The 25,950-nt window shown below is 46.6% G+C and overlaps 1 protein-coding gene across 5 annotated transcripts in view; it reads right to left on the reverse strand.

The window, feature by feature from the left end:
• Positions 1–25,950, reverse strand: part of LOC137415472 (CCR4-NOT transcription complex subunit 6-like-B) — a 93,698-nt gene that overhangs the window by 65,580 nt on the left and 2,168 nt on the right. For 4 of the 5 annotated variants that reach the window (XM_078775690.1, XM_078775687.1, XM_078775689.1 and 1 more), the window contains exon 2: positions 22,741–22,859. In XM_078775690.1, the coding sequence (XP_078631816.1) occupies positions 22,741–22,849 (109 nt within the window). In that variant the 5' untranslated portion in view covers positions 22,850–22,859. Of the gene's footprint in view, positions 1–22,740; positions 22,860–25,950 lie in introns of those variants that run through there. The other variant, XM_078775688.1, reaches the window with a different exon arrangement.

Consider the following 25,950-nt stretch of genomic DNA (forward strand, 5'->3'; position numbering starts at 1 on the left):
GCGAAACAGCGGGGGTAGCAAACGCACAAAATGGCGCCTCGCTGGTCACCGCGCCCGCGACCGTAGCAGCGCCGCCGATGGATTGGGGCCTATTTATGGAACAAATAAAGGCGCTCATGGTCCAGACAAGTGAAGACCTGAGGAATGACTTGGGAAACCAAATGGGGGTAATGGGGAACCGGATGGAGGCTCAGAGTGAGCAAATGGGGGTAATGAGGGACGAAGCGAGGGCTCAGAGTGAGCAATTGGGGGTAATGAGGGACGAAGCGAGGGGTACCGGTGAGGGGTTAGACAACAGGATAAAAGAGGTGAAACATGGGTTAACGGGGGTAGAAAATAGAATGGCTGCCCAGGAGAATCAGATAGAGGGAGTGAAAAATGGGTTAGAGGGGTTAGAAAACAGTATGGAAGGCAAATTGAGGGACATGAGGGACCAAGCGGAAAGGGAAGTTAAACAAATGGAGCAGCAGATAGAGGGGGTCAGAATGGGGGTAGAAACCAAACTGGATGCTCACAGGGAGGAAATGGAGCAGATGAGGGTGGCATCTGGGCAGGAGATGCAAGTGATGGGAGAGGAGATCAGGAGAGGAGTGAGTGAGGAGGTCGGAGGAGTGCGCGAGGAGGTGAGGCACTGTGAGGAGCACATGGAAAAGGAGGTGAGAAAGGGGACTGTAAAGTTACAAGGGGGCATAGAGGACCTGACGCAGGAGGTGGAACAGCTGACGGAGGGACAAAAAGGACTAACGGAGCAGGTTCAAAGGAACACTGCAGTATTAGGAGGTTTAAAAGCGACACAAAACGACATAAAAAACGACTTAATAGCGACAAAGAGGGAATGTCAGATAGTACGTGAGGGACTGACAACGAGATTGGACGAGGTGATAGAGGTAATGGAGACGAAGGACCGGCAGGTGAGGACGCACATGGAAACGGTCAAGGTAGCCTTGGAGGACGAGCTTGAGGAGACGTACCGGGGAATAAAAGAGGTGAAGCACAAATTAGAAGAAGTGGAAGAAGGGATGAGCGAAATTAAGAAGCGACGGAGAGGGGATAAGAAAGAGATAAAAGAGGAGATAAAAGAATTGGTCCAAAGTCTGTGTTTGGATCGTGATGATGTGCTCATTAACCGGATGAGGGATTCGCAGGTGATGGAGGAGAAGCGAAGAGGAAGAGGACCCGGTGTAAGTGGTGACCAATATGGTCGTGCGTATGATGCGCCAGGTGATTTAAGAAGCTTGGGGGTCGAGATGGACCCGGGTGTTCGTGAGAGGCCGTTGGTGAAGTGTGCGACAGGTCTGGTGTGCGAAAAAGGAGGTGTGCGAGAAAGTCCGACTCTGGGGTGTGTGAGGAAAAAGTGCGTGCCAAGGAGTGAGGGTGCTGGCGAGAGTGAGTCGGTCGTAGCGCGTGTGCGAGGGAGCACATGGAAGCGTGGTGTGGTGAGTGTTACAGAGGGTGTAACGGGAGAGTGTGCGCGAGAAAGGTGTGTGACGGACAGGTGCATGAGGAAAGAGTGTGCTGTCAAGAGTAAGGGTGAGTGCGTGGTCAAGAGTGGTGGTGAGAGTAGTGAGAGTGACAAGGAGAGTGAGCTGGTTGTGACAGGTGAGCGAGGATGTACACCTGGGATGGAAGGATGCACACCTGGAATGGTAGAGCGTGAGTGGGAATGCACGCTGGAATTGGTAGTGAGGCACGTGGTTGGGTGTGCGAATGAGAGCACACCTGTGATTGTCACAGAGGAGGTGACCGAGGAGGGGGCTCGAAGAGGTGTATTGGTGAGGTGTGCGAGCAACGAATGTGTGCCAAAGTGTTCGGTGGTCAGGTGTGTGACCAAGGCTGTGAGTGGAATGGGTGTACCGAGGTGTGTAAGGAAAGGTACGAGGGGCATGGAAACGGCTGGATGTGTGAGCAAGGAACGGGCTGCGGGGTGTAAGCGTCCAGGTGAAGCATCGACGTTAGACGGGGTAGAGTTTAGAACGACTTATAGCCGAATCGGGCCCTCGGTGCGTGCTGGGCCTCGCTTTGAACGGCCGCGTCCAGGCTCCACTAGGTGGAGCGGGCAGCTGGATAGGAAGGGTCGTCATGGCGACCACTTTTTGGTGAGACGTGCCGGCAGGTCTAGATCGGGGCATTGGATGGCTCCACGCCGAGGTGGTGCGTGGGATCTCGGCACGGGTAAGCCCCCGTCCCTGCACCGAGTGCCGGACGCATCCAGCCGCTGGCACAAAACAACCAGCATCCATTGCTCGGCTTTACGAAGCCGGGCTTTGGACAGGAATTGGCGCACCGAGAGGTATTAGTGAGTAGACTGGGTGATGAGGTTAGTGTTTTGGACCCAAAATTAGAGAAAAACAAAATTTGATGATTGGCAAAGGATTGGCAGTAGTGATTGGCAGATGATGGGTAGTGATTGGCAAATTTTTAATTTGTTGCAATTTGATGTGAAAAATTGGTAGTGAGAGACCCCCGATGTGGTGGGATGGCATCCCTGCCACCCTTCCCATGGGGGGCAAAGGAGCAATAGTTTATGGGGTGTATGGCAGTGAAAACTAGCCCGGGTGGGTTAGGTTATATTGTAGGGATCTAGAGAAGATGACCTTAGGTAACGTTAAGTTTAGTTAGTGACTGATACCTGTAGTGGGGACGCAGGTAGATTAGTATGGATGATAATGACGTGGGAGCGCAATAGTTTAAAGGGACGACTGGGAAGCGCAAGTTTCAGAAGGGAGTAGTTAGCTGAGATGATGCCGTGTTTGTGAGAATTGAACAGGTGTGATTGCACAGGTGTGCAACTGGACAGGTGTGTGGAGCAGTGTGTGAGTAGTGAGTGTGTGGATCAGCGCGAATGCGCTTGGGGAGAGAAGGGTGCAGGTGGCACCAGGTGGGAGAGCACAGGTGTGCAAGTACAGGTGTGTGGAGAGAGTTGGAGTAAGTGGTACGGAGTGGTGTGCATGGTGCGAAGGTGTGGATGGGGGAAGAGTGGACCCTTTTCACGAGTACCCGGGGCGGGTAGTGTAAGTGTTAGGTAGAGGGTACAGGTAAATTGTGGTTGGATATTGGCATTTGTGGTGCGGTTGCAGAATGGTGTTGTGAATGGGTGCATTAGTGTTGTGGAAATGGCTGGGCGTGTAGCCTGTTAGTGTGTGTAGTTGGTTGGGCACTCCACCACTGTGAGGATGTCGGCCAGGTGAGGCCGCAGGTGGGCTCTGGGAGCCGGTAGAGTTGTGGATGGGGCCCGAGGATCCGGAGGACGGACCCGGGTAGCCCAGTGCCAGAGAGGGCACCGAGTGGGGAGAGCGCCAGAGGGCCTTCCCCAGGTAGTTAGGTTAGGGTAAGGAGCAGGTAAGCTCGGAGGCAACTGCAGTGGTGGAGGTGTGCAGGTGGGTAGACCCACTGGGAGAGGTACACGCCGCAGCCCAGAAATTGTGCGAGGGCACCGGGAGATGAATCGGGGGAGTGAGACCCCAAATTGAAGCGCACCACAGTTTGGCCAATGGGAATTGGTTTTTAGAACCCATAGTGTAAGAGGGCCAATGGTTTGGCCGGAGAAAGACCCCGGGTAGTGTAAAGTTGTTAAGGTCATTTAGGAAATAGTTAGGATTGATGAACCTGTCGCACCATACGCAGCCACTTACCTGTGGTGATGATGATGACTCCACACCTGTGTTTTCTTTGTTTTGTTGCAGGAAATGAGATTGCTGTGGATTTGTGAGACGCATCACGACGTGGATGAGACATTGGGGTGATTCCATCTCTCCCTCCCTAGGAGGGACTGATGATGAATTGGTAATGGCAAATTTTGATGTGCAGTTGGAGATGGCAAATTTTGATGAGAGTTGAAAATGGCAAATTTGATTGGTTAGGAGGGAGAGAAGACGAATTTGGTTTATGGGAGGAACGGGGAAGACAGTAGGGATGTTTGTTGATTTGTAAAGTAGATGTTAATGGGTAGTGTTGAGTTTTGTGGATACAGTAAGGGGTAAGGGAGGGGCCATGTAGGTTACCTGGTGGGGGGAGCGTACGGTAGGAACGTACCTGTCTCACCTGGTTCCCATGTGCCCCCAGTGTGCATTACCTTGCATTGCGTGCACTTTTGCGCCCTTACCACCTTACTCACTTGTCTGCTTCTTTTGTCTCCCACCTCCGAGGATCTGGCTTTGGGGTAGAGAGAGAGGAGAGAGAGGTGCTGGCTGCGCAGTTGTGGGCCTGCACTTTCGCTGTTTGCTGCCGGGATCGATACACCATATGGACCGCAATGTTTGTGGCCACCCACAATGGACCGCAGTTCGTTTGCGGCCAAGCACCACCCGGGGATGGACCTATGGGTCAACGTGGCACCTATGCCATACAGGTGAACCACTTTTAGTTAACACCAAGTGCACCACAAGAAGAGCAAGAGACACCTGCAGGGTTAGGGGTTGTCGAATTTATTTTTATTCCAATGAACAATGGTGACTGCACCGATTGGTGGTGGGGTGGTGCTGTTGATGCTCGGGAAGGGTGCTCTGCACGTTATTAAAGGCCGTCGGCCACAGAGCACTCGTGGGTTGGTGTATCGATGTTGGCAAGCGCGCTCTCTCTATGCATAACATCTGCATGTGTTCCTCCAAAAACAGGTCCTGGATCGTAGTGTAAATAGCAGCGTAGTCGTGTAAATAATGCTCCCTACCGGCTGTATGTTTAGTTTGTGAATTCTTTCCGGATTCGGTTATCCTGTGGGTGTGTTTCTGTGAGGAGAAGGGTGCAACGTCGCAGGGGGACATATTTACTCATTTGTGAATATCTGTAAAACTGTCGCACTCAGGGTAGAGTTAATAGTAGAGGGAACTACATTGCGTGCCACACTAAAGTAGGTAAAAATTTATCGGGTCGGGACGCCCCGAGGGTAGAGAAGGGTGCAATGTTGCGAATATGGAATTTGGCCTCCATATCCGCTTGTAAATATTCCCCTATTTTCTCCAATACTCCCCAACTTTCCCCAATCCCCCATTCCCTAGTCCCATTGCATGTAAATAACAATCAGTAGAGCCGACCTTCCCCTTATTCCCCCATTAAATGTCGTGCCCAGGTCCACCGCACCACACGTAGACAACTTTCGGACATCTTCCTAGTTATTCTTAATCTATGTCAGTTAAGGCCTCGTTTCCATTAATTATGACTCTTCGTTGCACCAGAATGTGATTATATGGCATCAGTAGTGAGTTTAGGACCTTTCCCATACCTCCTCCCATCTTCTTCCCCAAACAACAACTACAACAACAATTACAACTACAACTACGACTACAACAACAGAGGGGCGGGGAGTGTGCGTCCTCACACCGGCTCGGTTACCCGCCATGACCATGCGCTCCACGGCGTTACCCCGAAGGGGCTGGCTGTCAGCTCCTCGTCAAGGGCGGAGCCGGTAACCCCCCCGCACGCACCCAATGAGAAGCAACGTGCCGATTCCACGAGGCGGAGCTAACGAGCCGAGGGCGTGTCACTCCCCGCCGGATATACGCGGCCCCGCGCCGGACGTGACGACAGATGCGCCTCAGCTTGGAGAGAGAAGCCACCGCCACCCCCAGCGCGACGATACCTCCCCGCATCTTTGGACCGGACCGGACCGTACTGTACCCTGCCCCGAGCCCAGGAGGACCTGGAGCCATCGATACCCGCTTTCCTGTCATCAACCCCCGTGTGAGTCAGCCGTTGTCCCGTTTGTCTGTCGTCTGTCCGGGGTTAATATAAGAGTGTGTCTAAGTGCCTGTCTTTCTGTGATTATACCTCTAGCCCCTGTAATCTGACCTTTCCGTACGAATATAATCTCCTCCGGAGGTCTTGAGAATTGAAACATTGGTGTCGTATTGTGTTATTGTAATCCAGCCGGGTGTCTTCTTTTTCTTATTGAGCCAGCATCGCGCGACTAGTCAACGTTCGGGCACAATCGGGTAACTTGTGCAGACGTGGTCATACCATAAAACCGCTCGGTAAATAACATCCAAGCCACGTCTGTAACAATAGCAACAAAATAGATGGGGAGAGCTAATGGAGAATTAATGGGGACAGCAAAGATCACAGGTGGGGGGGAGGGGGGGGGGGTTCGGGGGGGGGTGGTCACCTGAGCTGGTGGTATACTGACAACTTGAAGCCCTGTAGGGAAGAACGTTATTGAACACAATGGAGAAAATTCTACAACTAGGAGCAGGGGAGAAGGGTGGTGACGAACAAGGGAGTGGAGATGAGTAATGAGCAGGGGGTTTGAGAGTTTCACATGGAGGGGTTGCTAGAAGAGTGTATGTGACCTAGATGGACTGGAGATGGAGAGCACAGGAAGTGAGAGAGGGTGGAAGAAAACAGAGGCACTACCAACCTGGTCTGTGACAAGAGCGCAGCAAGTAGGTCCAGTGCATAACTGCTGTTCTGTGGGAAATGCCAATGGATTTTGGCAGTTTTGTCTTCCACAGCATCCAGTAGTGATGCATTGGCTTGAGCCCACAAAGGAGAGCAGCACTCAAAAAATAATAATAATAATAATAATAAACAGGGCACTCGGTGCAACGCATACTTCCGCCAGGCTGAGCACTTTACATTTTGTATCCCACTGATGGGCCAGATATGGATCCAGATCTGAACCAAAATCGAATTGGCTTGTTCTTGTCATCTTACCAAATCCTCCATCGAGTTGTCATAACTTGTTCGCAGACAGCCAGACAGACAGGGGTGAAAAAGGCAGACAGAGTTAACTGTGCACAACTGTGCCTTGTAGGCTGTAAGAAAGTTCAAATGCACCAAGGAAGGATTTCAAAAGACAGAAGATACTGTTACGGGGTCCCCCAACCTTTACCCATGGTCTCGGTGGACCTCCGAACCCCGAGAGGGTCCCCGGCAGAAAGATGTTTTTATACCTCACTGGAACCAGCAAATGAAACAGTCGAATCAAATGATGCAACCACACCCGGTTATAAACAAACCATAGTATATTATAAATCCCACACAAAGAGCCATACAGCAATGGGGCAATCACCCCTACTTTCAAATCTTACGATACTATCCTCGTTAAACCCCTTAATCCCACTCACGGCACCTCCCCCAATGTCTCTGCTCCCCTCCAAGGCGAAGTCCCAGTGTCTCTGTGCGCTCCCGCGATCGGGGAGTCGAGGCCCGGTGGTCAATTGAGGCGTGGACGAGCGGGACGACCCTGAAGTCACATGCTCAGCCCCCAGCAGCACAGCGGTGGCGAGGAACCTCACAAAGATGCGCTCTGACGTACACGTTGCGGTTCAATCCGCAAGCCTCCGTATAATTCTCACGTGTCCCTTTCTGGCACAGCCGTTCCCGGCAATCCACCAGGGAATAATGTCCAGCCGACACGACGAAAGCCGGTTCACGGCCGGGTGCTCGCATGGCAAAGATGACGGTCGGCTTTCGCTGCAACCCGGATTCTCAAGGCCTGGATCCTCCGGAACCTCAAGGAGAATACCCAACGACACCGGCTCCACGCACTACGGCGATATTTCTTATCGACCGAACTTCACTTCAAGGACGCAAAGTTCCCTCGCCCAGTACGTCGAACGCTCGGCCCGGACCTTCAACCACCATGTCTCTTTTCGATCTCTTCCCACCTCCTTTTCTTCGCTCCACCTCTTCCGGTCTCGATCCGGATTTCCGGCCACATTTTACCAAGAGCGCTTTTAAATCTTTTACTCACAACAACCCTTTCCCTTAAGTCACAATAGGCGTAATATCTAGAATACTTCGAACCAGCAACCATACTCATAACCACAATCATTAAGGCCGAGTCCGTAACACTTCCCCCCTTCAGGAAAGAAAGTTTGACCACAGCGAAAACTTTCTTTGCAGGCCAACTTGTCAACAAACCACCTATTGCCTCCTGATAGCACTTTTTCCCCGGGAGGCCGAGCTGAGTATTCCCTACATGGACGCCTTTAGGAACGTGGAGTTCACGGTTAGTCCGTGCAGGAACGTTTACTACATGGACGCCTTTAGGAACGTGGCGTTCACGGTTAATCCGTGTAGGAAAGTTCACTACCTGGACGCCTTTAGGAACGTGGCGTTCACGGTTGATCCGTGTAGGAATTTTGGCTCGGCTGCTCCGCAGCATTCAGTGCTTCACCTCTTTCGAACTTCCCTAAGATTCACGGTTGGACCACCTGTCACTGTAGTCACGTGAATAACGGTCTCCTTCTCGGCCGCTACCCTGATAGTCGTCCTTTCGGGAGCTGCCGTAACTCTGGGAGCCTCCATAGCAATATCGGCTGCGGCCACCACCAACACTACCGCCAAGTTGTCCTCTTCTGTAGTCCCCTCGACACCGACGAAATGCCTTCCCTACTGTTATGGTCCGACCCTCCAACTCCTGGTTATTCAGATCCTTTTCTGCATTTCTGGCATCCTTTGAGTTTTCAAATGTGAGAAAGCCAAACCCTCTTGACTTTTGGCTCTCCCTGTCTTTTACCAGCAGCACTTCCAAAAGCGGTCCATATTTGTTGAAGGTAGACTCCAGAACCTCTTCCTTTGTTTTGAAGTTCAGTCCACCTACAAAAAGCTTGCCAACTTTGCCTCCATCCCTGACTGGTGTGGTGTTATTTCCCATATCGGACTTTTTCACAACCATCAGGTTACTAGAAACTTGACCCCCGGCCAAATCATTCCCAACCACAACTGATAATCCCTCCACAGGAAGAGTGGCTTGCAACCCCACGGTGACCGGTCCTGACACCAAATCAGACTCTAGATTGATGACGTGAAGGGGAGCGCTAACCCAGCCACCGATCCCTTGTAACCGAACACTATCACCAGTTGCTGTACTCTCTGACAATGGCAAAATGCCTTCAAGCATTAAGGATTGATGTGCTCCTGTGTCCCTCAATACCCGAACAGGTCTTGGGTTAGTCGAGTCTCCCTCCAGTGAGACAATCCCCTCATAAATAAATGGTTGGTAACTCTTCTGCGGGCGATTTCTCACGTTTGCCATCGCATTCGGAGTTGTACTAGTCAGACTCCGCTCTTGATTTTCCTTTCCCAAAGCATGACAGTGGGACATCAAGTGTCCTGGTTTATGGCAAAAAGTGCAAGTAGGCCCGGAGGAGAACCTCGTGGTCTGCCTCGAGGCCCACGGAGGCTACATCTGCCTTGAAACCGTTGACTTCTGACCTCTAGAAGTCGTGATATCAGAGTGGTCGTCCTCTCGAGGCCGCCCCATGAATTTTCGTTCTCCGCCCCTGTCGTACCATAGCTCCCCTGGCTAAGTCTAGGCGAGAAGTTGGGGTTGCGGAACCCCATCCTGTGGGTTAAGGCATAGTCATCTGCCATGGTCGCTGCCTCATACAACTTTGGTACTTTCCTTTCCTCCAGGTGTATTTTAATGTCCTCGTGGACACACTGTTGGAATTCCTCCACCAGGATCAATTGTCGCAATAGTTCGAAGTCTTTCACAACTCCTTTCGAATCGCACCACCTATCAAATATGGTTTCTTTCAATCTGGCAAACTCCACGTGGGCCTCACTCTACCTCCTCCTGGCATTCCGGAATTTCTGCCGGTAAGCTTCCGGGACCAATTTATAGGCTTTGAGAATGTGTTTCTTCAATACCTCATAATCTGCACACTGGTCAATCGGTAAAGCCGAATAAATCTCTTGAGCTTTACCCACCAGAACACTTTGCACTAGTATGGACCAGTACTCCTCAGGCCAGTTTAACTGTCGAGCCACTTTCTCAAAGTGTGGAAAAAACTTGGCTACCTCCTTCTCATTGAAGGGTGGGACCAGCCTCACATGTCTGCCAACATCCCAGGTGTTCTGACTAGGTGTCGAACCAGTCAGCAGGGATGGTTCCTCTCCCCGTTCTCTCATTAACTCCAGCTCCTTGACTTTAATTTCCTGCTGACGCGCCAATTCACGGTCCTTTAACTCCCTTTCGGCTCTTCTCTCCTCTGCTTCGAGTTCTCTTGCAGCTCTCCTTTCCTCTGCTTTTTTGTCTTCTAACCTTTCCTGGAGTTCTCTTTCCTGTGCTTTTAACCTTTCCTGGAGTTCTCTTTCCAGTGCTTTTTCTCTTTCCTGGCTCCGTAATTGCATCTCCAGTTTCCGGAGCTCCACATTTTCTTGTTCTTCTGGTAATCAATCCCAGGCTACCTCTTCCCATGCTTTTAATCCCACCATAGATTGTATCACCACTGTCTGCAACTCTGCCTTCTTCATATTAGTTCGGATCTCCAAGCTAAAATGTTTGGCCAATTTCCAGAGGTCCGATTTTACTAACGCTCTGAACTGTGCTTCACTCGGGGTCACCGTAAACTTCTCTGCGTCAAACGCCATAGTGACTACTGGTAACACCTGTTAACCTTCACACAAGAGATTTCTAAATCAACAAAAACAAAAGTATTATTTTTTTGGGTTGTTGTTGTTGTTGTTGTTGTTGTTTGTTTTTGGAAAAATTTGGGAATATTGGAAAAAGTTCCAAACTTGGGAATTCTTTCCCAGACTAAATTTAGGGATTTTTTTTTTTAGCTCCCGGACGCAGACCCAATTGCGAGTCCACGAATATCAATTGGACGAGCCCCCAATTTCTGTTACGGGGTCCCCCCACCTTTACCCCTAGTCTCGGTGGACCTCCGAACCCCGAGAGGGTCCCCGGCAGAAAGATGTTTTTATCCCTCACTGGAACCAGCAAATGAAACAGTCGAATCAAATGATGCAACCACACCCGGTTATAAACAAACCATAGTATATTATAAATCCCACACAAAGAGCCATACAGCAATGGGGCAATCACCCCTACTTTCAAATCTTACGATACTATCCTCGTCAAGCCCCTTAATCCCACTCACGGCACCTCCCCCAATGTCTCTGCTCCCCTCCAAGGCGAAGTCCCAGTGTCTCTGTGCGCTCCCGCGATTGGGGAGTCGAGGCCCGGTGGTCAATTGAGGCATGGACGAGCGGGACGACCCCGAGGTCACATGCTCAGCCCCCAGCAGCACAGCAGTGGCGAGGAACCTCACAAAGCTGCGCTCCCTCCCGTGATCGGGGAGTCGAGGCCCGGTGGTCAATCGAGGCGTAGACGAGCGAGAAGAGCCCGAGGTCACGTGCTCAGCCCCCAGCAACACAGCGGTGGCGAGGAACCTCACAAAGATGCGCTCCGACGTATACGTTGCGGTTCAACCCGCGAGCCTCCATATAATTCTCACGTGTCCCTTTCTGGCACAGCCGTTCCCGGCAATCCACCAGGGAATAATGTCCAGCCGACACGACGAAAGCCGGTTCACGGCCGGGTGCTCGCGTGGCCAAGATGACGGTCGGCTTTCGCTCCAACCCGGATTCTCAAGGCCTGGATCCTCCGGAACCTCAAGGAGAATACCCGACGACACCGGCTCCACGCACTCCGGTGATATTTCTTATCGCCCGAACTTCCCTTCAAGGACGCAAAGTTCCCTCGCCCAGTACGTCGAACGCTCGGCCCGGAGCTTCAACCACCACGTCTCTTTTCGATCTCCTCCCACCTCCTTTTCTTCGCTCCACCTCTTCCGGTCTCGATCCGGATTTCTGGCCACATTTTACCAAGAGCGCTTTTAAATCTTTTACTCACAACAACCCTTTCCCTTAAGTCACAATAGGCGTAATATCTAGAATACTTCGAACCAGCAACCATTCTCATAACCACAATCATTAAGGCCGAGTCCGTAACAATACCGAGTCTGCAGACGAGTTTCAATGCCAGCTGTGCTTCGAATGACTGCATAGGAGAGGTCATGGACTGGACTGTCTGCGAATAGATGGATTGCATAGGAGAGGTCAAGGCTGATGGTGCTGCTGTGAAGTTTTATAGACTGAAATCCCTGCAACAGCTGATTGCGGAAATCGATCCGTGGGTTTGTTTGATGATCCTTCTGGAGAGAAAGGGTGAGAATGCAAGATTCACGTGTATTTAAAAAAAATGTTGCAAGTGTGAGGTAGAGAATGTCATCCTTTGAAGGTTTGCAGAGAGGAAAGCCACTGCAGCAGGCTCGGTGGGGTGTGGATTTGCACATTATAATATTGAGTCAACTGGAAAGAGGAAAAAGAGGGTTTCTATTGAGATTTAGGGCCTCCATCCATTGTTGAGAAAGAAACAACAGTATATCCAAAGTTGAGTGGCAGGGACTCGATCCAAACTGATGGTGAGAAACCAGACTGTTTGACAAAGGTAAGACTTGACATCAGCTGCGGTGACGCATTAAAAAGCAAGCCCGAGTTGGGTACATGAACTTTGGTTAATTAGACGCAAGAATGTTACGGTCAAATTAGACGACTTTGACGAATTGTGTCTATTGCTGGTTGGATGCAATAGTCGAGCCAGTAAGCCTTTCAAGCACAGCTCAAACCATGAACAGTGCGACGAACACAGTTAGGAAAAGAAAGGGCTAACATGGAAATGATCCACATTCATGGTACAATATCAACTTGTGGTAAAATTGGATGTAAAAACAATACGGTCAAATTAGACAGACAGCTTTGTCGAACTGTGCTATATTCAAGTCGATTTGAGTACATACATGAAAACGCACAGGAGAATAGCCTCTCCCTTTGGGCAAGACCAATTAACAGTTAGTCAAGGACACCAAGTGATGTAACTAAAGACTGCACGACCACTTATTACTTATTTAATGGCCCCAATAATTCCAACCTTCTTGTGGGGTCGGCTAGAGAGTATTTGGCTCATATATTTAAAGCACTGGCTGACCAGGCCTGGCGTTTCATTGTAGGTGGAAGGAATTTGGAATGTGTTCAGGGTGCCGGCAATAACTCACCCACACTCTTGGACCCTTCACCACAAATGAATGCTAGCAAAAACATGACACCTGGTTTAAAGTACATCCGAAGTAATGTGCACCTTGCATTCAAAGCACCAATCCAACAGTTTATAGCCAGGTTGGGAATCAAACCCAGACTAGACAGCTCAAAGGTATAAATATCCACTCCAACCAAAAATAACCTCAGCTGGTGGTTAATCAAGAAGCAAGGAGCAATGTCATTCACAAAGCAAAACTAGAAAGGCACTCGACTTGGTAGAGTGCATACCTCCGCCAGGCTGAACAGTTTACGTTATGTATCCCACTGATAGGCCAGATCTGGATCCGACATGAACCAAAATCTAATCGGCTTGTTCTTGTCAGTTCCCCAACTCATCCATTAAGTATTATCATAAGTCGTCCATAACGTTTTGAAATATCATGCTACATATTGCTTTGGCCTACTGTGCGTAGGCTCAGCTCAAATATCAGCTCAGCTCAGCTCAGCTGATTTGAGTGAGCTTCACTCAAATATCAGCTCAGCTCAGCTCAAAACTCAGCTCAGTGCCCAAATATCATTTGGGTTGACTCAGCCTGTCATCCTTCCGAGGTCGGGTAATTGAGTACCAGTTCACTGGTAATTCCCTGTTTGTCGTTAAAGGCGGCAAAAAGGGTTGGCGTCAGGAAGGGCATCCGGCCATAAAACATTGCTTCAAATAGGGGACCGAAAAACAACAACAACCACGGTTCCCGAAAAAGGCCAACCCCCGCTTTGCGGGGAAAAATGGCCTCTAAAGGTGGTTTTTTTTTTTTGGTTTTTTTTATATTGCTTTGGCCTACATATTGCTTTGGTTCACTCAATGGTGAAGAACCACTTTAAAATAACAATAAACTCTCGTATCCGGATTCAGATCTTCACCAAAATCGAATCGATTCGTCCTTGTGACATGCCCAAACTGTCCACCAAATTTCATCTGAATCCGTCCACAACTTTTTGAGATATATTGTTCACAAACAGGCAGATAAACAGGCAGATAAACAGGCACACAGACACGGACACGGACAGACAAACTAGAAATCGGTCAGACATCGAGGACTTGCCAGAATGTACTTTTTTTTAAATTGACCTTGAGTTTGACCTTTCAAGGTCACTCAAGGTCAAAGGTCATGGTGCCAAATGAAATGTCCTATGTGACTTCCTACATGTCAGTAACAGTAAGTGTATGCATATCTCTTCTACTTTTAGAGTTATAGTGGTTTGAAATATATTTTAAATGAAAACGCGACGCCCCTCCCCCCCCCCCCCCCCCTGATTTCACGTTTTGGGTGACCTTGAGCTTGACCTTGGGCCGAGACAGTTAAAAAATGGGCACAGTCTATTCCAGGGCAAGGTAAATATGTGTGTAAAGTATGGCGATGCCATGTGCAACGATGTAGACGTAGTACTGCGCACAGACAGACAGACAGACAAACCAACCAACCAACCAACATACTTATCGGAACTTTTTCCGGCAAGTAACAAACAGAAAGAGGTGAAAACATAACCTCCTTCCACCTTCAGTGGCGGAGGTAATAACAATAAAGCAAATGCGACATACGAGTGTCGAGCAGCTTGGAAATCTGCTGACAGGGGTGGAATAGTGAGCGCTTCCTTGAAATTCCAGGCATTGCATAATGTGATTGATGGAAGGAAGGAAGGAAGGAAGCACTCACTAATCCACTCGACTATTGGCAATAGGTTATGAGATAGTTATTCTTCATAATGTCATTTTTTTATAATAAGGAAAAGTAGAGGATTAAAAACACCCTTTTTGGAAAATAATTAATAAACAACGGAAATAAAAATGCTGCAAGGACATTCGTGAAGCAGAACTTTCAGAAGTAAAACAACATTTTTAATGGACACCATTCACACAAGGCAAGATGTCAATACTTGTGATAAACGGGTTCAACGAATATTCTTCTTTCCTTTGACATGGCAAAAAAACCTGCCTATGAGCAAAACAAGTGGAACAAACATTAATTGGCAGAAAAGTGTTTATAATTGATAACGTAAATATCTCCAAACTCTAGAGGATTGAAAACGGAGCCCCACAGCTTCAAATATCAATCGCAATGCCAGAAGAGGTATGAACAGGAGTGTGGAATGCCTCCTAATCCAAAAAACGAATAAATACACGAAATCAGCATGGGTATTTATTTCCAAACATTTATTAGATTTTCAAATGGGTGTGGACAAGTAAGATACCTTTGGCAACAAGAAACGAGAAAGTGCAGAAACTGATTTAACAATTCATTCATTCCTGTTTTCTTTGTCAAACTTTGGTCACACTTAAAGTCAATGATTTTCCTTTTCAAAAAAGTGCCTTTTCCGTTTATAATTTTTTTTTTTTTCAAAAAAAGTCAGTGGAAACCGGATTCATGGAACATGGCACTAAAATTAATTAATCTTGATTATGAGGTCCATGTATGTTCACCTACAAAGGAGATACGTAGACATGGCACTATGTACATAGACAAAACAACACCAGGTTTTGTTTTTATATGCAAATCCCATTCTGCTTAGCTCTTTCACGAGCCTCGATTAAGTATACACACAAAAAAAAAAAAAAAAAAAAAAAAAAAAAACTATTTCAAGTTTTCGCCATAATAAAAAAGTCTCTTCAAAGTTGCAAGTTGCACATGACACTGTTTTGCTTTTCTTTTTTCAGATAAGGGTTGGGAGATGGAGGGTGAGAAAATCGTTTATTTTTATTTTTTTTTCAGAGAATTATCAACAAAGCAGGAACGAAGGAACGGAACCACCTTTAGAGGCCATTTTTCCCCGCAAAGCGGGGGTTGGCCTTTTTCGGGCACCGTGGTCGCCTTTTTGAAACAACGTTTTATGGCCGGATGCCCTTCCTGCCGCCAACCCTGTTGGTCGCCTCTTGCGACACACAGGGGATTACCAGTGAACTGGTACTCAATTTGCCCACCTCGGAAGGATGACAGGCTGAGTCAACCCCCTGGTGTTAATTCAGCGATGACCGGGATTCGAACCCAGGATCCTCGGATCCCAAGCCGGCACCCTAACTGCTAAGCCAACACCAGGCTTATCAACAAAGCATGGAAACTTTGAAATCTAATTTCACGTTGACTGGGCGCTCCAGAGATGGCGAAATGGAATTTTATTCTGTATTTAGTGCCAGCAATCAAGATTAAGAATCGCAGCGATGCTCATCTGAAGCAGCTGTGATTGAAGTGAGTGAAGCATTGGCTGTGCTCGTGCTCAGTATAGACTTGTCCCTTGTGCATCAAATTGTGGAGGGTTTTATTTTTTAAGAACTTTTTGCAATTACACTGCGGAAATTAACTCTGGAAAAATCACACAAACACAAAATCAGACAATATAGTGAACAAGCAGGGGCCCGTGGAAATTCCACTTAAAGTAAAATTTGACTTCAAGTCCTCAATTCCCCCCGCCCTCTCACAAACCCAAAGTTTTCAACCTCTGCCCCCCAACTCTAACCCCTCACCCTCCATCTCCCAACCCTAGGCCCTCACCCTCCATCTCCCAACCCTAGGCCCTCACCCTCCACCTCACAACCCTAGGCCCTCACCCTCACCCTCCACCTCCCAACCCTAAGCCCTCCACCTCCCAACCTTAAGCCCTCACCCTCCATCTCCCAACCTTAAGCTCTCACCCACCCCTCCCAACCCTAAGCCCTCACCCACTCCTCCCAACCCTAAGCCCTCACCCACCCCTCCCAACCTTAAATCCTCACCCACCTCCTCCTAAGCCCTCACGCCTCCCAACCTTAAATCCTCACCCACTCCTCCCAACCTTAAACCCTCACCCACGCCTCCCAACCTTAAACCCTCACCCACTCCTCCCAACCTTAAACCCTCACCCACTCCTCCCAACCTTAAACCCTCACCCACATCTCCCAACCTTAAACCCTCACCCACCCCTGAGCCCTCACCCCTACATCCCGATCCTGAGCCCTCACCCCTTCCAACCCTAAACCCTCACCCACCCCCCTCCCAACCCTAAGACCTCACCCACCCCATCCCAACCTTAAACCCTCACCCACCCCCACCCAACCCTAAACCCTCATCCACCCCCTCCCCCTCCAAACCCTAAACCCTCACCCACCCCATCCCAACCTTAAACCCTCACCCACCCCCACCCAACTCTAAGCCCTCACACTCCCAACCCTAAAGTGTCAATCCCCTCCCCACCCCAAACCTTCAAACCCCTCCCCGCCCGTTACTATCACCTGTCCAACTGACAGTCCCACTAGATATGTAGAAAAGATGTGTGACCATGATCAGGTAATGGCCTGTCACGATCCCCTGTCCAACTCACAATTTCACAATACTTGCGGAAAATATATGTGACTATGAGCAGGTAATGGCCCATCTCGGTCGCCTGTCTAACTCTCAATTCTGCGAGATATGTAAACCCACTCTCCCTACCCCCATGCTCCCCTCCCTCCCCCACCACCACTCCCCCTTTCATTCCCGCCCATGTCAGATTCAGTTATCCATTTCAACTCATCGTGGAACCATTGAACGTGGAGAATCACTGGGTCAGTACTTTGGTTTTAACCTTTTATCACCTTACTCTTCCACAAGTCTCAATCTTGCATTTAAAAAAACTATTCTTTGTCCACAAGCAGAAACGGTATCACTATTCTGGAGCCTGTTAGACAAGAGTTACTTATTCTTCACAAAACACTTGGCAGAAGCATATTTAAATATAAAATTTGTGAATAAAGGCATGAAAAGGTGCAACTTTAATTCCCATTAGTTACCGATTTAAAAGTCACAAATTGCTGACGTTTGAGAGATTTAAAGGTGAACCTAAAGCACAAAGAGGCTGAGAGTTTGTGGCAAGAAAGGATGGAATTAATCTCATGTGTATTGCAAAAATATTCAAGAAAATACAGTGGCACTTGTAATAATAAAAAAATCAACTGGAAAATATAATTAGACACCAATGCGTCGATGGATATGCCTTTGCCAGAGTGAGATGTCAACCCTCTTACATTTTATCTCAATTAAACATCACATGAAAGAGTGGGAGAGAGAAAAGAGATAAGTAGAAGAGAGACAGCGGATGCTTCTAACTCCAGTTATAGCCTACAAAATGGTTTTCAAAACACACATAACATTAAACCTATTAAACCCAAAACTGAATCAGTCCATCGCCGCAACAAAGCCCATACTTGTGCCAAGTTTGGATGAACTCCCTTCAGTGGTTCACAAGTTATCGTGGTAACAAAAATCAGGTGACGGATGGAAGGATGCACGGATGAACAACCTGAAAACAATGCCTCCGGCCTACGAAGAAAGCACTAGTTCAGCCCTCATGCACAACTGTTTGTCTTGCTATAGTCGTCACTGCAGATAATGCTGCCACCTACATATCTGCCAACTGAAGAATTCTTCCTAATTGTAGCTTAGCAAAGTTACATCAGGCTACACTAAATAAACATATCAAAAAGCATTGACGTTCCAGTTTTCTTCTAAGCATTGTGAATAAAAACTAATACACCTTCACTGTTGATAGCAAGATGCCAGCAGGCCTGCATGCATTAGGCTGAACCATGCTCACCAATTTTCTCAGACTAAAGACCTTGGAATTAATTAAGGACTTTGGGGGAGGTGGGATAACATAATGAGCCTGACACACAATAGATGCACATTACAGTGATGTGCATCTTCTTCTTCCATATGCAACACGTGGCTGTGGGTAGCATCATTTCCTGGGGGACATGGCTGTGCCGCTGATGCAGGGCACCCTCCTTGTAAATTAGAGCATGAATTTGGAATTTGTTCAGGATGTCAGCGAAAACTCGCCTACTCTTCGTGAAGGATACCATGGGATGTTTAATGTCCACAAACGAATGCCAGCAGGTGACACGCCCAGCTTAACATACATTTGAGAAACAGCACACACATTGATGCCTTGCCCAGCATGCAAAAACACCAGATGACAGTTTGTAGTTGGAGCGATATTTGAATTGAGGCTAGATAGCTCAGATATCTGTGTGGTACCTCTAAGGCCTAAGCCATCTTACCAGGCCCTAAGTAATGTGCAGCTTTGCTACACAATACACACACTGACACTCTCTAAGGATTCGTACCAGGGATGAAGTCCTGCCAGAGCACACCGGAGCACCAAACTGGCACCTCAATCCATCCAAGGTGGAATTTACCTCCGCAACAGTTATAAAAAACACCCACGTTCATGATTGGTTGAGTTATTTATTGTGCTTTGTCTGCTTTCATGGCTTTTAAACTCGCCTGCCTCCTCTGGCCAAATAATTGGGGTCAAAGCTCGTCCCAAAGCTTGATATCTCTATACGTAAGAAACTTTGTCGAGGAAGCGATATTTTAACAACTAGTGAGGTACCCGTGCTACGCACGGGTGGGAGGCCATAAGCAAACAGACAATGCAGAAACGGCGAATGCTAAAGCATGAAACCAATAAATTCGACATTCCTGTAGCACCTTCAGTCGCACGTCAGACAGGAACAGCAAGTTCGTGAAGGACTTCCATGAAAAACATACCTGTTCGCAAACAAACAGGTACGTGTGTTCCATTCCCAGTCAATGGCGAATCTGCATATGGCGATCCGCGAATTTCACATTTAGAACGTAAAACCGTCACTGCATTTCGTCATTCACTTGAACTCGATATCTCTTTTGTCATTCCAAACAGCATAAATCCAATCACAAATACACATTAATATAATAAACTTTTAACAACATTCATGACATAAACAAATATTTAAATCCTGATGTGAGGTTCCGTACGGGTGGGTGAATACAATTACGAATTCAAAATCGTACTTGTATTCACTCAATTCCAATCATCCATTGATACTTTAACAAAACGATTAACATGACTAACGTTTAACGATTAACGATTAAACATTACGATTGAATGACGGTTGTATTGGGATATTATCAAACCCGCGCATTGCCGTAATCTGTCCACTTCCGCATTCGCAGCAGGTTCGTAATTCTCATCAAAATCTAAACAGTATTTGTTGAATTTCAATAAAAGCCACATCACTGTTCATATTGGTAAATATTATTCCATCATGTTTGGAAAAACTGGAAAATTGGAAAAACAATATAGCCTATTTTACTCCAAGAGGTCCCAGGAATACCCACCGAAAATATTGTTGCGATCGGTTCAGCCGTTTTTGCGGTACCTTCGAACGGACAGATGGACATTTGGTGAATTATAGTAAGATACAGGTTATATGCAACACAGATGCAGATGAATTGCTGAATACAACAAGGTGCAGAACCGAGGACGTTTTCAACCATATTATATCCAGATTTAGTGAATTATCTCACGTTAAAAAAAAGTATTTACATCCTAGAAGACGTGAAGGCATGGAAAACTTTGGGTTACTACAACCAGTTGAAGTCTGGTGGATCAGTGATGTGGCTGTTCTTGTGAAGAACGGCTAGAATAATAATAATTTTTAAAAATGGTTTATTCGATTCCACATATTGCAACAGCATGTCGAATTTCACCGTTAAAAATAACAGAGTAAAACAGGAAGAAATGGATCATTGTAAAAAATTATAAATTGGTAAAAAATGACAAGGGAATAGTTAAAACTATAAAATAACAATAAAATTATATATATATATATATATACGCACATGCTGCCAACATCAAATTAGTTCAGCTAGCACAGTTCTGACAATGTTGAATCCACTTTTCATTTAAAATACTGGCATGGATCTGCACGCTCCGCGCACCTCACCACACGTCGCTGCAGAGGCATCTTTGACCATGTGTGCTTTCTCCGGGAGTGAGAGAAGGGGGGAATGGTGGGTGTGGGTTGGTGGTGGTGATGTGGATCGGGGATTGTAGGGGGATGGTGAATGGTGGAGGGGGGATGGGGTGGATGGTGATGGGGGGGGGGGGGGGGTTGTTAGGGTTAGGTAATGTTAGGGTTAGGGACTTTGAGGTAATGTGCACACACACAATATGAACACCGACTCGGTATTCTTTTTTGTTTTTTTTGTTGCCTTCAAAATCAAATGTCACAAATTTAGAAAATGTGGACATGACTTTTACGTGAGAAATAAAAAATTGAGCAATAAGAAAAAAAATTGCATGAGAAAAAGAAAAAAAAAAGAAAAAAAAGTCACCCTCAGAAACAGTAAGCAGCTAACCACTGAGCACAAACAATAATATGAATGCTGCTCCTGATTTTCTTATTCCAGTATTATTATTTATCCCATACACTCAAATCAACAAAATGTGCCGATTATAAAACTTCAGCATCAATTTTTTGGTTAATCCAATGTAGAGGGGCAGAGGCATTTTCCAATGGTAATTAAACATTTATTTATGAAATATAATCCTCCATTTTGATTCTGCTTTATTATATTAAAATATGGATTATATAGATTGCAGTAGATCTGACTGCAGTAGATCTGAGTTTCACTGGATTTTCAGACGGTGGTGCGATCACAAGTTCATAATACTAGCAAGTTGCCCGTGCCCAAACATACTTCTAAACAGAGTAGAAATGGATGCGGAAATGGATGCAACAACTCACATTTATTGCCACATCCGATGCAATTTTAAATGCTCTAATGGTGGCGAGGTGCTCCATTTGTAATGCTTGTTTGATATAGGTAGCTTATTGATGCCTAGGGATCCGTAATAAAAATTTATATCCCTGTCAAAGCCAGTGCCCAATTGCGAATTAATAGTTAGATGAAGCACGGTAGATAACTACACTTGGATAAAAAAAATTATTATAGGGAGACTCACATTAACAATTGATCAAAATTGTGACGATGACATCATCACGATGACGACAACATCGTGATGATGTACATGAAGGCAGTGAAGACAAACTCCAAGCAGCATGTACATCATGATTATTCAACAACCTCTGAGCTTAATTTTATCATTAAAATTTCATATTAAACCTCAAATATATTATTGAGCAGTTATAATTTTAATTAAATTATTAAAGATTTGACAACAGTTTACTTCACTTCAAAGGAAGACACAGAAACGTTGATGAAAATGTGGAATGAGTGGCGTCATGAAGTCACATAACACGGTCACATTTGGAAATTCGATCAGCGGAACATCCGAGTTTAATCTTATTCATAACCATGACAAGGGAGTTAAGACTCAAAATTGACTTAATTTGTTAAGTTGTTACTCTTAAGTTTTTTGTTAAGTTAAATATTTGTTAAGTTTAACAAAATTTAATTTGTTAAATTTAAAAAAAAAAGAGTTAAGACTTAATTTGAGTTAAGACTCAAAACTCAAAAAACTCAAAACTCAAAAAATAACCATGACAGACAAGACTCAAAATTACTAACCATTTGCAAGATTGTAAGGTGCAACTTTCTTTTTACAAAAAAAAAAAGAGACGTTTTTATTTCAGTGCGCCTTACAATCGAAAGTAAAGTTGAGAGATAAGAGAGCGCATCTCTCTGAAAGAAAAACCCATTTCAGAGGGAGCATCTCTGAAATAATGGTGCACCTTCCATTCACCACAAATATGGTTTTATTTGCTTTTTTGAAAGAATAACAGACATGCGCCTTACATTCTGGGCTGCTTTAAAATCGCGTAAGTACGGATTAAAACCGTCAAAACAAAGTACGTATGGAAGGCTGAAGAAGAATCATAATACATAGGTGGCACTTAATGTAGTGTGGGGGAGGTGAAGGTGGGGGGAATTTACCAAAAAACGTCATTATAACAGAAACACTAAAACGAATTTCTACAAATGAAAAAAAAAATAAAAAATCTTCCATCCACAAAAAGCTTAGAGTTCAACAACCAAGTGTTTTTTTTTTTTTTAAGTGTTAGTTGAGATAATCCAGAATCACAAAAACTGCGAGAACCACAGAGCAGAAAACACAAAAGCATATCAAACTCAAGGTTTGGTGACCACAACCATGTGAAAAAAGAAAAGAAAACTGACGTACCTGTGATTTCTAATTCTGCCCAATGAGACCTTTTGCCGTTAGCATGCTCTTCCAGAGACATTATCGTCACACGTCGCTGGTCTGGAGGCTCATAATCCTCCTTTGGCATCCCTGGCAGACTGCACAGAAAAAGATACGACCTTATCAGCCACTGTTAGAGCAAGGCCATGTCGTAGCAGCCATATAACAGAATCACATCACAGCATTTCAAAACGTGCAACCTACTGCTTTGAGAATGCAAATGTACGTTGCCTAAAGATGATAAATTAGTTGGTAAATAGGACGGTGGACGATTCTTTTGCATGGAGCACAAGGATGCGGGCTAGCATCAGTGCCTAATGACGCGGCTGTGCTGCCGATGCATGATCTCTGGAGTTAGGGCAGGAAATTATAATGCGTTCAGGGTGCCGGCGATAGCTCGCCTACTCTTTGTGAAGGACACGGTGGGATCTTTAACGTCCACCAAACCATGCTGGCAGATGGGACTCCCAGGGGATGGCACGGCACACAAACTGATGAATCACCATGCCTGTGAAACACCAGGATGACAGCTTATAGCTGGGTGGGGATTCGAACCCACGTTCGATAGCTTAGAGGCGAGTGTGCAACTGTGCATACCTCTAGTGACTCGACCTATGCATTTAAAAAAAAAAACCACACACACACACACACACACACACACACACACACACACACACACACACACACACACACACACACACACACACACACACACACACACACACACACACACACACACACACACACACACACACACACACACACACACACACACACACACACACACACACACACACACACACACACACACACACACACACACACACACACACACACACACACACACACACACACACACACACACACACACACACACACACACACACACACACACACACACACACACACACACACACACACACACACACACACACACACACACACACACACACACACACACACACACACACACACACACACACACACACACACACACACACACACACACACACACACACACACACACACACACACACACACACACACACACACACACACACACACACACACACACACACACACACACACACACACACACACACACACACACACACACACACACACACACACACACACACACACACACACACACACACACACACACACACACACACACACACACACACACACACACACACACACACACACACACACACACACACACACACACACACACACACACACACACACACACACACACACACACACACACACACACACACACACACACACACACACACACACACACACACACACACACACACACACACACACACACACACACACACACACACACACACACACACACACACACACACACACACACACACACACACACACACACACACACACACACACACACACACACACACACACACACACACACACACACACACACACACACACACACACACACACACACACACACACACACACACACACACACACACACACACACACACACACACACACACACACACACACACACACACACACACACACACACACACACACACACACACACACACACACACCTCAACAGTATCTGTCCACTATGTACAGCATGCATTCTGCAGCAACCATTTGATTTTATATACTAGTGAGGTACCAGTGCTACGCACGGGTGGGACGCCATAAGCAAACAGACAATGCAGAAACGGCGAATGCCAAAGCATGAAACCAATAAATTCCACATTACTGTAGCACCTTCAGTCGCACGACAGATATGAACAGCAAGTTCGTGAAGGACTTCCATGAAAAACGTACCCGTTCGCAAACAAACAGGTACAGTGTTCCATTCCCAGTCAATGGCGAATCTGCATATGGCAATCCGCGAATTTCACGTTTAGAACGTAAAACCGTCACTGCATTTCGTCATTCACTTGAACTCGATATCTTTGTCATTCCAAACAGCATAACTCCAATCACAAATACACATTAATATAATAAACTTTTAACAACATTTGTGATGTAAACAAATATTTAAATCCTGATGTGAAGTTCCGTACGAGTGGGCGAATACAATTACGAATTCAAAATCATACTTGTATTCACTCAATTCCAATCATCCATTGATACAACAACAACAACAACAACATGCATTTTAAAGGCCATTTTCACGACTAGAGCGGGGGTTAGCCTTGTGGTCCCCATGACAATCTTCTCCATTTTGCCCTATTTTCTGCATCTCTCCTTGTTACCCCCTTGCCCGCATTTCTTCTTCCACCATCTTTAGCCAAGTCTTTCTCGGTCTTGCCCGTCCTCTACTTCCTTCTACATTCATTTCCATCACTCTTCTCAACCAGTCACTTTCATCGTTCCTCAACACATGACCAAACCATCTCAACCTGTTCCTCTTCACAGCATCAATCACAGGCTCTATTCCCATCATCTTTCGCAATTTATCATTTGTCTTCCTCTATCTCAACGATACTCCGCACATCCGTCGAACCATTCGCATTTCCACCCTTTCCAACCTTCGTTGCTGCTCTACGTTCATGACCCATGTCTCGCTCCCATAAATCATAACACTTCTCACACATGCAGCATAAACCTTTCCCTTCAGCTTCAACGACACTCCCCTCATCATCAGCACGCCACTCAGTTCCCGAAACTTCTTCCATGCACATCTCACTCTAGCAACCGTTGCCGAGTCTGATCCACCTTCTCCATTCAGCATGTCTCCGAGGTAGCAAAATGTTTTCACACCTTCCAGCGTCACGCCGTCTCCAAGACCCAACTCAACATTTCCTCCATCTGCAGCTCCCTTTGTGCACACCTTACATTTGAATGTAGCTGCCACACTGGTTAATGACCCTCTTAGACCACTACATTTTTGATGAACCCACTCAGCGCACATTGTACATTGAATGGAGTTCACTCCGACACCCTTCCTGCACACAGCACAGGGCCACTTCCCAGTTCTTTCCACCTCACCACATGCTTTACCACTTGCCATCACCTTCGTCTTTCCGATATTCACCTTCAGACCTTTTGTCTCCATACATTCCTTCCACTTGTTCATCTTTTCCTTCAGTCCATCCATACTTTCCGCAATCAGATCATCTGCATACAACAACTCCCACGGTAAACCCTCCTTTACGTTCTGAGCCAGCACCTCCATCACAG

Source organism: Myxine glutinosa, chromosome 4 (assembly GCF_964187855.1).
Source record: "Myxine glutinosa chromosome 4, kmMyxGlut1.1, whole genome shotgun sequence".
In the NCBI taxonomy this organism is placed as follows: Eukaryota; Metazoa; Chordata; class Myxini; order Myxiniformes; family Myxinidae; genus Myxine; species Myxine glutinosa.